The sequence below is a fragment of the Labeo rohita genome, chromosome 8, assembly GCF_022985175.1.
Source record: "Labeo rohita strain BAU-BD-2019 chromosome 8, IGBB_LRoh.1.0, whole genome shotgun sequence".
NCBI classification, from domain to species: domain Eukaryota; kingdom Metazoa; phylum Chordata; class Actinopteri; order Cypriniformes; family Cyprinidae; genus Labeo; species Labeo rohita.
Genome location: NC_066876.1, coordinates 24,035,985 through 24,050,417, shown reverse-complemented (window position 1 = coordinate 24,050,417; position 14,433 = coordinate 24,035,985). Strand labels below are relative to the sequence as shown.

At 37.9% G+C, this 14,433-nt stretch overlaps 1 protein-coding gene across 7 annotated transcripts in view; it reads right to left on the bottom strand.

The window, feature by feature from the left end:
* Positions 1-14,433, bottom strand: part of sema6bb (sema domain, transmembrane domain (TM), and cytoplasmic domain, (semaphorin) 6Bb) — a 159,060-nt gene that overhangs the window by 19,169 nt on the left and 125,458 nt on the right. For all 7 annotated transcript variants that reach the window (XM_051117239.1, XM_051117242.1, XM_051117243.1 and 4 more), the window contains 3 exons: positions 11,249-11,389; positions 7,045-7,122; positions 5,776-5,834 (listed from right to left, as the gene is read on the bottom strand). In XM_051117239.1, coding sequence (XP_050973196.1) covers positions 5,776-5,834; positions 7,045-7,122; positions 11,249-11,389 — 278 coding nt within the window. The remainder of the gene's footprint in view (positions 1-5,775; positions 5,835-7,044; positions 7,123-11,248; positions 11,390-14,433) is intronic.

Here is a 14,433-nt window from a genome sequence, read left to right as displayed (position 1 = left end):
TTTGAGCTACAAACCACTGTGTTTATGATTATGATAAATTACAATTATAGGATAAATACTAGTTTGCAACATCAAGCAGAAATATAGCTGCAAGCAGCGATTACTGGGTTCAAGCAGCTAAGGCATTTAGGCATACATGGAAAAAGACATTACATATTATTTAGCAAGGCTGTAACCACCTAAATTAATGATTAAAAAGCATTTTTGGCAAACCCAGGTAATTTACCATAGAATTATGATTTATGACTCTTATTTATGACTGTTATAGCGCCAGCCGTAGTCTGATCCGCTTAAAACTTTGCATGCTTGTTTAGAATCGCCTGTCGCATGTTTTGAGTTTTCCTTTAGGCTTATAGGATTTTGGGTACATTTTTAACTTCCCAGTATAACTTCCCAAAGGGTCAATGTCAAATTGTTTTGATAATTATTAGCCTACAGTGTCCAGAGAATTGTACTGTGGTGTTTTTTTTTTTTCAGATTGAGCAAAAAACCTAAGACTAAGTTTTTGACATCATCTCAGTCATTTAAAAAATGATTTGACTGACAGCTGTGGTTCTGGAGGCAATTGTCCAGAATAAGAAATTCTATCATATGATATGAATATCCTGTGTATGTGCGTAAAACCACAGATTGTACAATCGTTTACGCCCTTGAAAATGTGATGTGGCCCTCCAGTGGCCGATTTCTTTCAAATTTCTCTCAGACCTTTAGGGCCGTGAGTCGAACAGGCAGAGTTTCGTTCCGATTGGCCTCTAACTTTGTCTGACAGGTGATCAAAATTTATTGGCCAATGGCGGTCATATGCAACTTGTGGGACTTCAGACCAAGACCGTGCACACTGATTTTCATGTTGATAGGACAAATGTTTGTGCAGTTATAGCCATTTTTATGTTTTTTTCTTCTAATAACGCCACAAGGTGGCCAAGCTCTGCAATTTTTTTCCTATGACCTCAGATTGAACTCTTACATAAGTGTTCTTAGTTTGGCGAATATATCTCATTCTGTTTATGAGTTATAGGCATGTTACTAAAAGTGGCCCTGCCCCTTTTGAACGTTTTGGCATCCCTTTGCGACAGTGAGTTGAAAGTTAAACCTTTTTTTTATGATAACTGATATTCACTTGAGCCTGCAACTGATGGTTTGGGAGTTATGAGCGATTTCGTACTTTTGACTGCTGTAGTGCCGCCGTCAGGCCGATTAGAACATGTCTAAGTCATGTTGTAGGCGGTATGAGTACTACCATCCCATGCCAGGTTGTTTCAAGGCTCTACAACTTACGGTTTGGTCTGCACAATCAGTTTTATGAGGAGATTGCTGATCCGTGACCATTCAAGCTACACGCTTGAACTCGCAATAATCTGTTTTTGTGCTAAGCTAAAATAAAGCAGTTGATATTTGAAACCTTGGATAGGCAAAATGGAAAAAAAGTGTTTTTAAAGGCACAAAAAAGTATGTTATTTCTTAACTAGGCGTTTTATTGTACTGCAGTAATTTGACTTTTTTGAAAAAATAAAAAAAAATAAAACAAAATAAATAGGACATAAGTTTTAAAAATGACCCATTCAGAACTGAACTTTATTTTTTAAATAAAAACTGATTTATAACAATTTACACCACAAATTATTTACAATTATAACAATTTACACCAACAAACTACCTAAAGTACCAGAAATCTTGATGTTGACAACAGAAAGCTGATTTCCATGTTATCTGTCAACTAACCAGTCAGTTTGTACTGCGGTTGTACAAAGTACTAGTTTTTGAGAAACAGAATGAGAAAAATTGCACTATTTTTAAACCGAGAGAGGTAGAAGGAGCGAGGGAATGAGAAATTGCTTCTGCCGTACAGAAGGCAACGGGAGCATGTCAGAGAGTTATAGCAGCGCAAGGCCTTTGGGAATTGCAGCAGTGATGGTTCTGCGACACAGGAGATATCAGAGCTTGCACTCTACATCATTCACGGCCCCGTCTGTTCACCCTACCCCACCCCAGACACCTGCCCTCAGTCACAGGCTCCAGCTCGTCTGACAACCACCACCGGCCCTCCATCTATACTTGTTTTACTTCATCTCTCTGTGTACCATTTCGTCTTCTCCCTGGTTTATGGATCCCACCCTTCGTAATCATTCAGCCCAGACCGAGTCAGAGAGACAAGATGAAAATCAATTCTTCTCCTCTGCCCCCACTTCCACTGACCACTTTTCTGTCGTTAAGTAGAAGCTGTTAACATCAGCTGTCCATCCCTTCTGTGCCCTCACAGACATGCATGCAGACATCCGGGGTCATATGAAGTTCAGTCTCATCCGGGTGATCTCCATCACCCCGAATCAGAGTCTGTAACCCCTCCCAGCAAGAGATGAAAGCCAGTCACCAGCTACAAACCATGATGGATGCAGTGCTACATCCTTTAAACTGCCCACTTCTCAACCTCTGGCCTGTGTCTCTCTGCACTGCAAGCCCAGGAGAACCGCACTCAAGGAGCGTGATGGATGTGACATGCGGTCTGCTGATCAAAGCCTTGCAGGCAAACACTTATTTACACAAGACTTATTAAGGATGAAGAATGAGACGCTGTCCATGCAAGTCCCCAGTCTGAGAGTCACTACAGAGGCCTTTCACACCAGCTTAAACCAGCATGAATTTACACGCTGATCAAGACTGGTTTGTGTCAGTTAGTGCTGGTCTAAATGCAAATTAGAAAAGGTAAATTTTCTCAAGAAGCAACACTGTGCAAGATTTTAAAGCTTGTTTTCTTAGATTGTTTTCATAAATATTATTTTGAGTATTAGTGTGTTTGTCTTAAAGCACTAGCAAATTATTCACTTGTTTATACTTAAAAAAGTGAAAAAATATCTGCCAGCACAGTAAGACAGAAAACACCAGTATTAAAGATACATTCTCATAAAACATTCTTTAACATCTAATGTAGTGTTGCTTCTCAAGTAAATTTATCTTGCTTCAAAAAAAATTTAATTTTGATTTTTATTATTGAACTTAAAAATGAACAAGCAGCAATTCCTCACAACAGACTTGACTTACAATTGATTTTAATAAGTTTTGAGGTTAGCAGGTTGCTGAGCTAATAGCACAAATATTATATTAGTTAAAACAGTAAATTTTGAAAGAACTAATTATACAATACTGAATGAAACTGAATAACAACCGCTAGTCGATGAGAAGAGGCTTGGTAGACCAGAATTTAATTAATTGCAGGAAAATAAATAAATAAATAAAAATCCACAGGAAGTGGTGAAGTCACACAATCCGTGACGAACAGATAGTTAACGGCTGGTCTATGTGGTAATACAATAAATCGGCAGGACATCCAAACGCTCACCTATCTTTCATCAAACTCAAATATGGCTTATCATCTGAAACACTGTATGTAGGTATTAGCAACTGTACATGGCCACTTAATCTAATGTTAATGTAGAAAAATGTGCGCTATTCAAGTGTCTTGTGCGGCGTGTGGAAGCTGAATAGTAGCAGGCTTAGTGCATAACAGATGGAGGCGCCGGTGTAGTCACTTGCTCTTAAAAAGTCATTCTTATCATAGTCATTCTTGGTCATACATAGTAATACATCTTTTGAATCTGTAAAGGCTCTATGTTTATTTGTGTGCACTCACAATAACAACAAAACATTGCGCTTTTGTAAAATAATGTAAGGAAACAGGAAGTGCTTTCTGCCATCTCAGTCTCTGTGAACTTGCACGCACCAAGAAAACTTTTTTAACTCTGTGTATACTTGCCTTAGAGGCATGAAAAATATATCTAGAGAACGAAATATCTATTTTCAAATGAACCAACTCAAATGGAAAACAAATATTGTCAGATTATGTAATCTGTATGAAACTATTAAAGAGATGACGGGTCCCCGACTTTATCTCTTAAGCCGAAAACAAAGAAAGGACTAGTTTAGCAATAAATTATTAAAATGTTAATGCAGCCTCCTTACTGTTTTTCCGTGACACATTCATAATCATCTTCTGCCGGTGTGCTGTGGCATGTTTTATGCATGCGTTTGAGCACTTGTTAGGCTATGTAGACAATTGAAGGCTCATTATAATTAATTAAATGGTTTATTAATAAATGTGCGATTAGTCGACTAATGCTTAAAATGAACGACTACCAGTCGACCATAAAAATCTTTAGTCGAGGACAGCCCTAACTAAAATCAAGAACTAACAATGAAAAATACTTTTACAGGATTTATTAAATTTTACTTTCTACATAATCTTAGACATTTTTAACATTTAAATTAATTTTTAACAAATTAAATTAAAATACCTAAAAATATAAATACATAATCACACATACAAGTAATTATAATTAACCGAAAATTAATGCAGATTTACAAATGCTCTAAAAAATGATTGTTTATTACTTTAGTTCATGGTACCTAATGCAAGTTAATAAATTTAACATTGTCTCTCATGGAAATTTCTCTCCTTCTGCATTCTGGGATCATCTTCAACGCTAAGGATATAAGCAATGCCGCTTTAGCATTTGGTCAAAAGAATCTTTTAAAGGGGAAATTAGACGCCCAAGTTAGTGTGATTCTTTAGGGTCTTCATGAAATATCTGTAACATACTTTGTGTAAAATTCCTCAATGGTCGTGTACAACAACACCCTTTTTACCTTGTCAAAAACAGCTCTGTTCACAGCGACCTGTTTTGGTGCATGTCTCTTTAAATGATAATGAGCTACTGCTCACCCCACCCCTCTCTTCCATTTTTTGTGTATTCGGTTGTGCGTTACCATCAAAAACAAAACTAATCCACTGCGTCATCAGTGGCTCTGATGTCGGGACAAAATGAGGACTTGTGTTCACTTTTACAAAACACCTGCATTGCTTCCGAGACAATGTTGTGGCTACAGTTGCCTGAGCGTAGAGAAAATGGTGTATAGCGTGCAACTGGCTGATGGCGACAGCGTATACTCACACTGCTAAGACATTTTTTTATGCAAACACCATGTAAAAGTGAATTTTGCATCCGATGTCCCCTTTAAGTCTTCGCATCGGGAACATTCTTTAAAGTGCTAAGTAGGCAACTTGTTAGGTTTTGGAACAGGACTAACATGCTCGTTTAGAGAAGGCAAGTTTTGCAAGAATATTGAAAATCAGAATAAAGTTCTTTCACATCCCATTATTTATACTGCTGTGACAAAGTTCCTCTGTTTTTTTTCTTGACTTACTGATCTTCTCCATTAGGAAACACATTAGCAAATCCAGCAGTTGGCCCCACCACCCCATTACTTTCTGGCTTGTGCACCACAACTGAAATAGGGGCTGGAAAACTTCAAAAGCTCCTGATGAGCAGATTAAAATCCAGCCAGGCAGACACGATCATTATGCAATATTTATACATCCAACTGTTTGTGGCTCACAGCAGATGAGCAAGGTCTCCTGTGGTGGACCAGGATTAACGTGCACCAATGTCTACGCAGAATCAGCGGCGAGATCAAAGGGGTTCTACAGCGAGTGAATATTTCAGACTGAACGATTGATTTGCTGCAATGAACCCCACCAAGAGAGGCTCACCCAGAACTCAACGCTGTTCCAAGACCAACATAATCGGAGATGAAAGGGGAACTATAAATAGGAAGCGCGAGTTGTGATCGCCACGCACCCGAACCGAGACTCACGCAGCAGAACAGAAGCTCAAAATGGGGCGGAAAACGACGGCGGCTGCAGGTCTAACAGGATGAGGGAAGAGAACGGGAGGTCACAGCATGAAGAGTTTTACTGTCGTAATAAAAATGTTCTCTTACCGTCACAGTCGCCCAAGTGAGAAGTGTTTCCGTGCTCAACGTCTTGCTCGAAGGGAAGCCTGTGGAGAAAGAACAGTAGTAGAACCATTCATCAGCAAACCACATAAACAGGCCATAAAACTGCACTGTCTGAATTACAGTAATGCCTGTGTATTTTCTCTGTCTTTTTTTTTTTTTGAAAGAAAACACTTTTTAATGCCATCTTGAAGGGTACTTCTAAAATGTCTTGTTTTTTTGTTCTTGGGTTTGATAATAAGTGCTATTGCACATTAAAAGCTTGTACAGGATGTGTACAGAAACTCAGTCTGCACTCACGATCAAGTCTTGGACACAGAGGCATCACAGTACTCTATTAGAGATGTTCTGTGTTACCTTAAAGCCAAATTAATGAAGAAAAATGACTGCAGTCGGCTCACGAATGGCTTCCTTCCAAGCGCATAAGTCAAACAGAGGAAAGGCCGAAGGCTACGCACAGCAGAAGCGTGCACCGGGGGACCAGCCTCTTTCCACTACCGTCGGCAATTAGTTAAAGCCCAGGACAACAAGCCAGCCAGGGGTCTTTTACTGCCAGGGTCTTAGTTTTTCAGAAGATACGCTTACACCCGCATGGTTAAACGCTTTCTGTGAAACGTCTATAAAATATAATGTTTCTACAAACTGCAGGCGCAGAGCTGTAATCTCCAGAACTCCTCTGAGAGAAGATGGCTGAGTTTTTTATACTACAGCGGTGAGCCACCCCGAGAATTTAAATGAGCACGCAGATTCCTTCCCGCCGCTCTCCTGAGGATGAACATTAGCCGTATCGTAGCACTGAGAAGCATAAAGACTGATAAACAGCCGACAGAAAGTCCCTAAACTTGTTTTGCACATTCGCCGTTTGTGTACATTGGCAAGCGGCAGTAATTAGAACTACTCCCGTATCGTTCTTCCGCTGCGAAATTCAATTGGTGAGAATTTTTTTGTGTTATGCGAGACTGAATCGATCCACAGGTTGACCGTCCTTGGTAAATCAAATCAGATCCAGCCAGAGAGCTGTAATTGCATAACAGCACTGAGGTAAAACGGTCTCCGCGTTTTGATCTCAGAATACCGGCAGACAACCTGTATTTGCACACAGAACTCAATAAAACCCTCTCTGAGGATGGATAGACTTTCACAAGTGTGTTTAAACAAGGGCAGAACAAAAAAAATCGTCATTTTTTTGGACACATACTTTATCTAAAAATAAAATGGGTAAGATATGTCAGTAGGTACATTGCCAAAACTCACCTTGTACCCGCACGGAGGAAAGAGCAGGTGCTTCCTCTGGTCCAGCCACAGTAGGGATCCCGCGAGGCGATGCAGTTCCTGTGAAAGAACAGAAACGAGCATGAATGGTACCCCTTACGGCACCAGACAGCATATAGTTTAATTCCGCTGGATTTCATCCAAGTATGATCCAGCTGGTTCAGTGCACACATTAGACGTGTGACATGTGTTAGTGCGCCTCACTGGGCTGCACCGATGGCCCACGGGCACAGACACAGAGCACGGGTTGGTGACCAGTGATCACAGGATCACAAAACTATCCTAGAGCTGAAAGCTAAAATATAAACAGTTGGGATTGTCCTAAAAAGGACAAATGGTTCTTTTATAAATCATATTTTAGGCATAATTCTGGATTATTTTAAATAGCTTTAGTGAATAACAGTGAGTCAATGGGAAGTTCACTGGTTTTATACAGTAGCTAGGTAAATGATGTGTGGGTTTACTTAACTATGCTTTTGGGACAAATTTGTCCACAAGAGTTGAATAAGCATGACAAATGGCATGGCAACATGTAGAATAAAATAAATATAATAAACAATGTAAAAACGCAAAAAAAACAAAAACAATGTAAAAACACAAAAAGCTAACAGGAAATAAACCATACATTGACCTATATAATCTGTTATTCATATTTCGCTGGTTTAACCTTGTTTTTGATTATAAAAGCCGTTCTCTTGCATATTGTAAGCTATGCGCATGCATCATTTCTTGCCAGGCCCTCCTTAAATTTATCCCAAAGCTGAGATTTATTCAACAGCTTCGATTCAGATTTAGAATTTCCCAAAGGTTTTCAATGGGATTAAGGAACGCCTTCGTTGCATGCATGGATTGCTATTGTGTTCGAATTTACACGTTCAATCTCCAAACAGATCCACACTGGCCTCGCAAGTGCCAGATGAAACTGGAGGTTCCTCACAATTGCACGTCCTATCCAAGACTTTGGAAGTTATTTTGAAGCTGTCACACCCTGAGGTGATTTTCAACCTCCTGTCAAAATGCTCGCTATAGTCTTCTTTGACTAGCCCAGCCTTTGCATTCTGCACGGTATCAGTCTCATTGTGACAGTTCAAATCCAGCAAACGAGCAAATATGAGTTGACTACCCTTACGAAAAATGTGTTTATTCAAGTGTGCTGTTAGTATACTTCTTTTAAACTAAAAATAGGAACGTATACTTTGTCTACTTTTTACGTACTTCTCAGAAATGTGGTTTACATTCTTCTCAGACTAAGAAAAAGAATATTTAAAATGACATTTATGTATACTTGACTTAAGCTTAGAAAGAGTCTAAGTATATTTGAGCTGTACTTTGAGAGCTAGAATAAAATGTTTTTGTTTACAAGCACATGCCCTGTTCTTTCTTTTAAAATTTTGTATGTTCAGATATTCATATAACAAAAAGTATGATGTAAAGTTGACTTAAAGAAAACTTACTAGTATACTTGCAGTATAAAACTACTAAACTAGTAGTTTACTGAGACTATACTTCAAAGTGTACTAAAAATGCATAAAAAAGTATCTAATTAGTAAACTATCAGTATACCTATAAAGTTCACTTTTAGTATACTTGCAGTACAAACTGAAAACATAGATGTAAACTAGTTGTGTACTCAAAGTTTACTACTGCTATATTTAAAGTATACTTAAAAGTATATTTTTGTATATTAGAAAGTGGGCCAGTTTAGTCCCAAGGAGTATTGAAATGGTACACTTCAAAGTATACTACTAGTACACTGATAGTTGTATACGTACTACATAAAGTATACTTAAGAATATATTTGAACTTTACTTAAAGGAGAACTCCATCTTCCAGAACATCAGTTACAAATAATTTTCTCACCCCCTTGTCATCCAAGATGTCTTTCTGTCTTCAGTCGTGAAGAAATTATGGTTTCTGAGGAAAGCATTTCAGGATTTTCCTCCATATAATGGACTTCATTGGTGCCCCGATTTTGAACTTCCAAAATGTAGTTTAAATGCAGCTTCAAAAGGCTCTAAATGATCCCAGCCAAGGAAGAAGGGTCTTATCTAGAGAAATGATCGGTCATTTTTTTCAGAAAATAAAATTTTTTATACTTTTTAAGCACAAAAGCTCATGTAGCACAGGCTCTGGGATGCGCATCCACGACACTACGTACTATTGAATCACGTCGAAAGGTCACGTAGAACTACAGACCCAGTGTTTACAAAGCGAACACGCAAAGACTAAGAAAGTGCAAGTAAGTTTGTAAATGCTGTTTACAAACAAAAAGTTACATTGATGTCCTCCTCTCAAGTTGTAGGAGAAAATAAGATTGAGTTTTTCGCCATACTCAGTACACAGATGATGAACTTTCACATGATTCATAGTAGTGATGGGAAGTTTGGATCATTTTACCGACTCGGACATTTGAGTCTCGTTCAGCAAAATGAACGAATCTTTTTTTCGAGTCATTTCATTCATTTTAGCAAAATATAATTAAAGTGTTACGTGTTACTTCCCTAACACATCTACTGCTTACACAAACACTGATCACACTACAAACAAAACAAAACTATAATGCTATAAGAAACAGAAAAGATTAATTCATTGTTTACTTCTTTGTCTACTCTTAACTGACAAGTTTTCGGGTTTGAGTCATTCGTTCATCAGGTGACAGCCCCATAAGAGGAACGAACGACTCGAAAAACCTGCAGACTCGAAACAGGTGAACTAATTCCAGTACAGAATCTAATAGGATGTTGCGCATGTGCGACTGAACGAATCACTCCCAGAGACGACTTGTTCTTCCCAAGTCACAATGAAGATTCAAAATAAAAGAATAGTTCAAGAATGACCCATTACTAATTTGTAGCATCGTGGACGCGCATCCCATAGCCTGTGCTACATGAGCTTTTGTGCTTTTGTTAGATAAGACCCTTCTTCCTTGGCTGGGATCATTTAGCACCTTTGAAGCTGCATTTAAACTACATTTTGGAAGTTTAAAATCGGGGCACGAATGAAGTCCATTATATGGAGAAAAATCCTGAAATGTTTTCCTCAAAAACCATAATTTCTTTATGACTAAAGACAGCAAGACATGAACATCTTGGATGACAAGGGGGTGAGTAAATTATTTGTTAACTGGTGTTCTGGAAGTGGAGTTCTCCTTTAAGCATACTTAATAAAATAAACTTGAAGTATACTTCTTTTTGGTAAGGGTAGATACTTGTACTATACAGAAATTAAATATTTAAAGGATTAGTTCACTACCAGAATAAAAAATTCCTGATAATTTACTTACCCCCATGTCATCCAAGACATTCATGTCTTTATTTCTTCAGTTGAAAAGAAATTAAGGTTTTTGAAGAAACATTCCAGGATTTTTCTCCATATAATGGACTTTCAATACAGCTTCAAAGGGCTCCACACTTTCCCAGCCAAAGAACAACGGTCATTTGTAGCGAAACGATCGTTCATCTTCTTTAAAAAAAATAAAATATTTATATACTTTTTAACCACAAATGCTCGTCTTGCACTAGCTCTGCGATGCGCATCCACAACTTCACGCATTACATAATCAGATTGAAAAGGTCACACATGGTTAGTTTTTCGTCTCTGTACGTTGGTTGAAAAAGGTAGGGTAGGGCAAAAAAACAAAAATTTTCTCTTCCAACTTTAAAATCGTTTAACATCGTTTTACCTTTTTTGTAAAGAGCGTTTGACTTTCTTTGCATGTTCACTTTGTAAACACCGGGTCAGTGTTTCCAGCTACATAACGCGTGACCTTTTCAGTATAACTATGTAATGCGTAAGGTCGAGCTAGTGCAAGATGAGCATTTGTGGTTAAAAAGTATATGCATTTTTAATTTTAATTTCGCTAGATAAGACCCTTATTCCCAGGCTGGGATCACGTAGAGCCCTTTGACATTGCATTGAATCTACAATTTGGACCTTTAACCTTTTGATCCCCATTCAAGTCCACAATATGGAGAAAAATCCTGGAATGTTTTCCTTAAAAACCTTAATTTCTTTTCAACTGAAGAAAGACAGATATGAACATCTTGGATGACATGGAGGTGAGCAAATATTATTCTGAAAGTGAGGGAATCCTTTAAACTAATATAATAATTTAATATAGATTTATAATATGTCTATAAATGTCCTCATTTAGTGTGCTAACCAAGTGTGCGTATGTGCCACTCACTTCATGCAGCGGGAATAGAGTTGGCAGCGTGCTACAGGCACTTTGATCACGCAAGAAGGGAAAGCCAGTAGGAGGCTGTGACTGATGCGGTCCAGCGTGAGAGAGAGCAGCTGCCTGGCCTGAGGAGAGTCCGTCCCACACCTGGAACACACACAGTCCAAATCAATTTGCAACAAATTAAAAGAGTGCAGGGAGAAAGTCAAACACAATTTACACCGAGAACACACTCAAACACAGTTTGATACAGAATGACACGACCCCAACCTACATTAATAAAGTCTAAACAGTCAAACCTAACACAGCCTGATAATGTTTATCTTAACACAATATAACGAACTAATAAAGCAAAAGTAGACAAGCGAAACCTACTATCCTCTAACACATTAGAGCTTAGATATAAAAGTTTGTTTGTCATCTTAAATCTTGAAATTTCAAACCAAGGACATCCATCTATTAAGATAACGGCTTGTTATATAGTATGTCTCTAATGAACTGACACTAACGTTCACACTCAGAATGAAAAACAGGATGAGGCGTAAAGGGCTTCAAAAAGAAAACGCGTGTCGTATTAATGTGATATCACATTAATGTGTTGTCACTTCGTGCTTGGCCCCAGTAACTAATCTGATTGATATCTAGGAGTCTGGCAGCCACCCACTCCTCTGTGCTTTACACTTAATTGGCACTTACCACTTAGAGTATCTCTCTTGCACCTGCCATGCTGGCTAGAAAGCACATTTGTTTGTATACATACGCACACATACATATGGTTATAGAAACACTTACAATAATGGCTTCGATAGCAGCGGAGAAATCATTAGGACTTTATGCATCGGATCTCAGCAATGAGCCACACTTAGCAAAGGCCATCAGAAACTAGATCAAGCTTGCTTCAAAAAGTCATTTTCCTAATAAGTATTTTAATCTCGTTTTACAGAGAAAAAATTAAAACGCTGTAAAAATAGATTAACTTGAGAAGCAAAATGACTTAGAGACTAGAAAATCTGTTGAAAATATTACTGAACTAATTAAAAATGAATAAAAATAATGGTAGAACATGGCAGTAAATTAATCTAATATGTGACCCTGGACCACAAAACCAGTCATAAGTAGCACAGGTATATTTGTAGCAACAGCCAAAAATACATTGTATGGGTCAAAATTATAGATTTTTCTTTTATGCAAAAAATCATTAGGATATTAAGTAAAGATCATGTTCCATGAAGATATGTTATAAATTTCCTACTGTAAACATATCAAAATAGCAATATGCATTGCTAAGAACTTCATCTGGATAACTTTAAAGGTGATTTTCTCAATATTTTGATTTTTTTGCACCCTTAGATTCCAGATTTTCAAATAGTTGTATGTCAGCCAAATATTGCCCTATCATAAACCATACATCAGTGCAATGAAAAGCTTATTTATTCAGCTTTCAGATGAAGTATTAAAAAATGGACCCTTATGACTGGTTTTGTGGTCCTGGGTCGCATACGTTAAAATGAAAATGTGTATATCCATTTGAAGTGATATTGAACTGTAAATCCATTTCACTTCTAATTAATAGACTACACAGATTTGACCATAACCATAACCATTTTTTATTTGATTTTTATTGTTAATTTACAGTCTTTCTTCTCTTTTTTTAGAATTAATCTCACTAAATTAACACATTTAATTAACAGCCCTGGTTGAAAATTGAGTCGTTAGAGAGACAAACAAAAATTAATGAATGAATCATTGCAGTCGTACAGCTCCATTTTTAGGCAGCCAAAACAAGTGACGAAAGAGAGAGACGGCAAGAGAACAGACAGAGGGTGAGATAAAGAGGTGCAACTGGCAAGTTTAAACTGATTTTAGAAGAAAAAAGCAGCCTCTCTTGACACATGAGTAGGAGAGCGAAACACAAGACGTAAAAGATGAAAATGAACCACTGCTATAGTTAGATCACAGAAAACAAGCGTGGAAAAAACTATTAGGAACAAAAAAAGCCAGACAACTGTACACGGATGATAGAAAGACGGCAAGACAAAACGGAACGTGTGCATAAAAAGAGATTGACATCAATTAACACTCTAGCCCGCATCCTAATTGTGTCATTGTTTTCTTCGCTGTAGTGTCTTGATCGATATGGATGATGACACGGGCATTTTTGAGCAGTTTCCGTCGGTCGCGGACTCCCTGACCCTGTGCGTGTCAAGCAGTTTACCACTTCACCACCGCGTGATGAAAGACGGCAGAGGTTATGCAAGGCCAGCATGATCGGAGCCTGATCTGATTACTCCATCTACACTCCCCTGATTAGCTGGCTTCCCGCTGCGCTAGACACAGCTAGCACTGTCAACGCCGTCACGCTCTCACACACACACGCTCCTGCTCTGATAAATCACACAGGAATTTTTAGCGATTTATGTTGATTCATGTTTTATCAAAGCTGTTTGTTTTGTTGAGCTAAATTGGTGTTTGGCATTTAAAGGATTAGTTTACTTACAGAATGGAAATTTCATGCTAATTTACTTGTCCACATGTCATCCAAGATGTTCATGTCTTTCTGTCTTCAGTCACAAAGAAATTATGTTTTTTTGAGGAAAACATCATTTTTCTCCATATAATGGACTTCAGTGGTGGCCATCGGATTGAAGGTCCAAACTGCAGTTTCAATGCAGCTTCAAAGGGCTCTACATGATCCCAGTTGAGAAATAAGGCTCTTATTTAGCAAAACAATTGGTCATTTTCTTAAAAATGTTTAAAATTTATACACAAATGGTCATCTTGCACTAGCAATGTGCATCTTCACATATTGAGTAATCACATTGGAAAACTCATGCATGGTTAGTTCTTCGTCTGTGTACTTCGGTTAAAAAAAGGTAAGGAAGGGCGAAAAACTCCATCTCATTTTCTCCTCAAACTTCAAAATCGTCTGATGTTGTTTTCCCTTTTTGTGTAAAGGGCATTTGACTTTCTTTGTGCGTTCGCTCTGGGTCGCTACTTCCGTCTATGTCATCCATACATGATTACATAATACATGAGGTTGAGCTAGTGCAAGATGAGCATTTGTGGTTAAAAAGTATAGACATTTGTATTTTTCTTGATGACTGCATTGAAACTTCAATTTGGATTTTTCATTCCAAGACAAATCTTGGAATGTTTTCCTCAAAAACATCTTTTTGACTGAAGAAAGACAT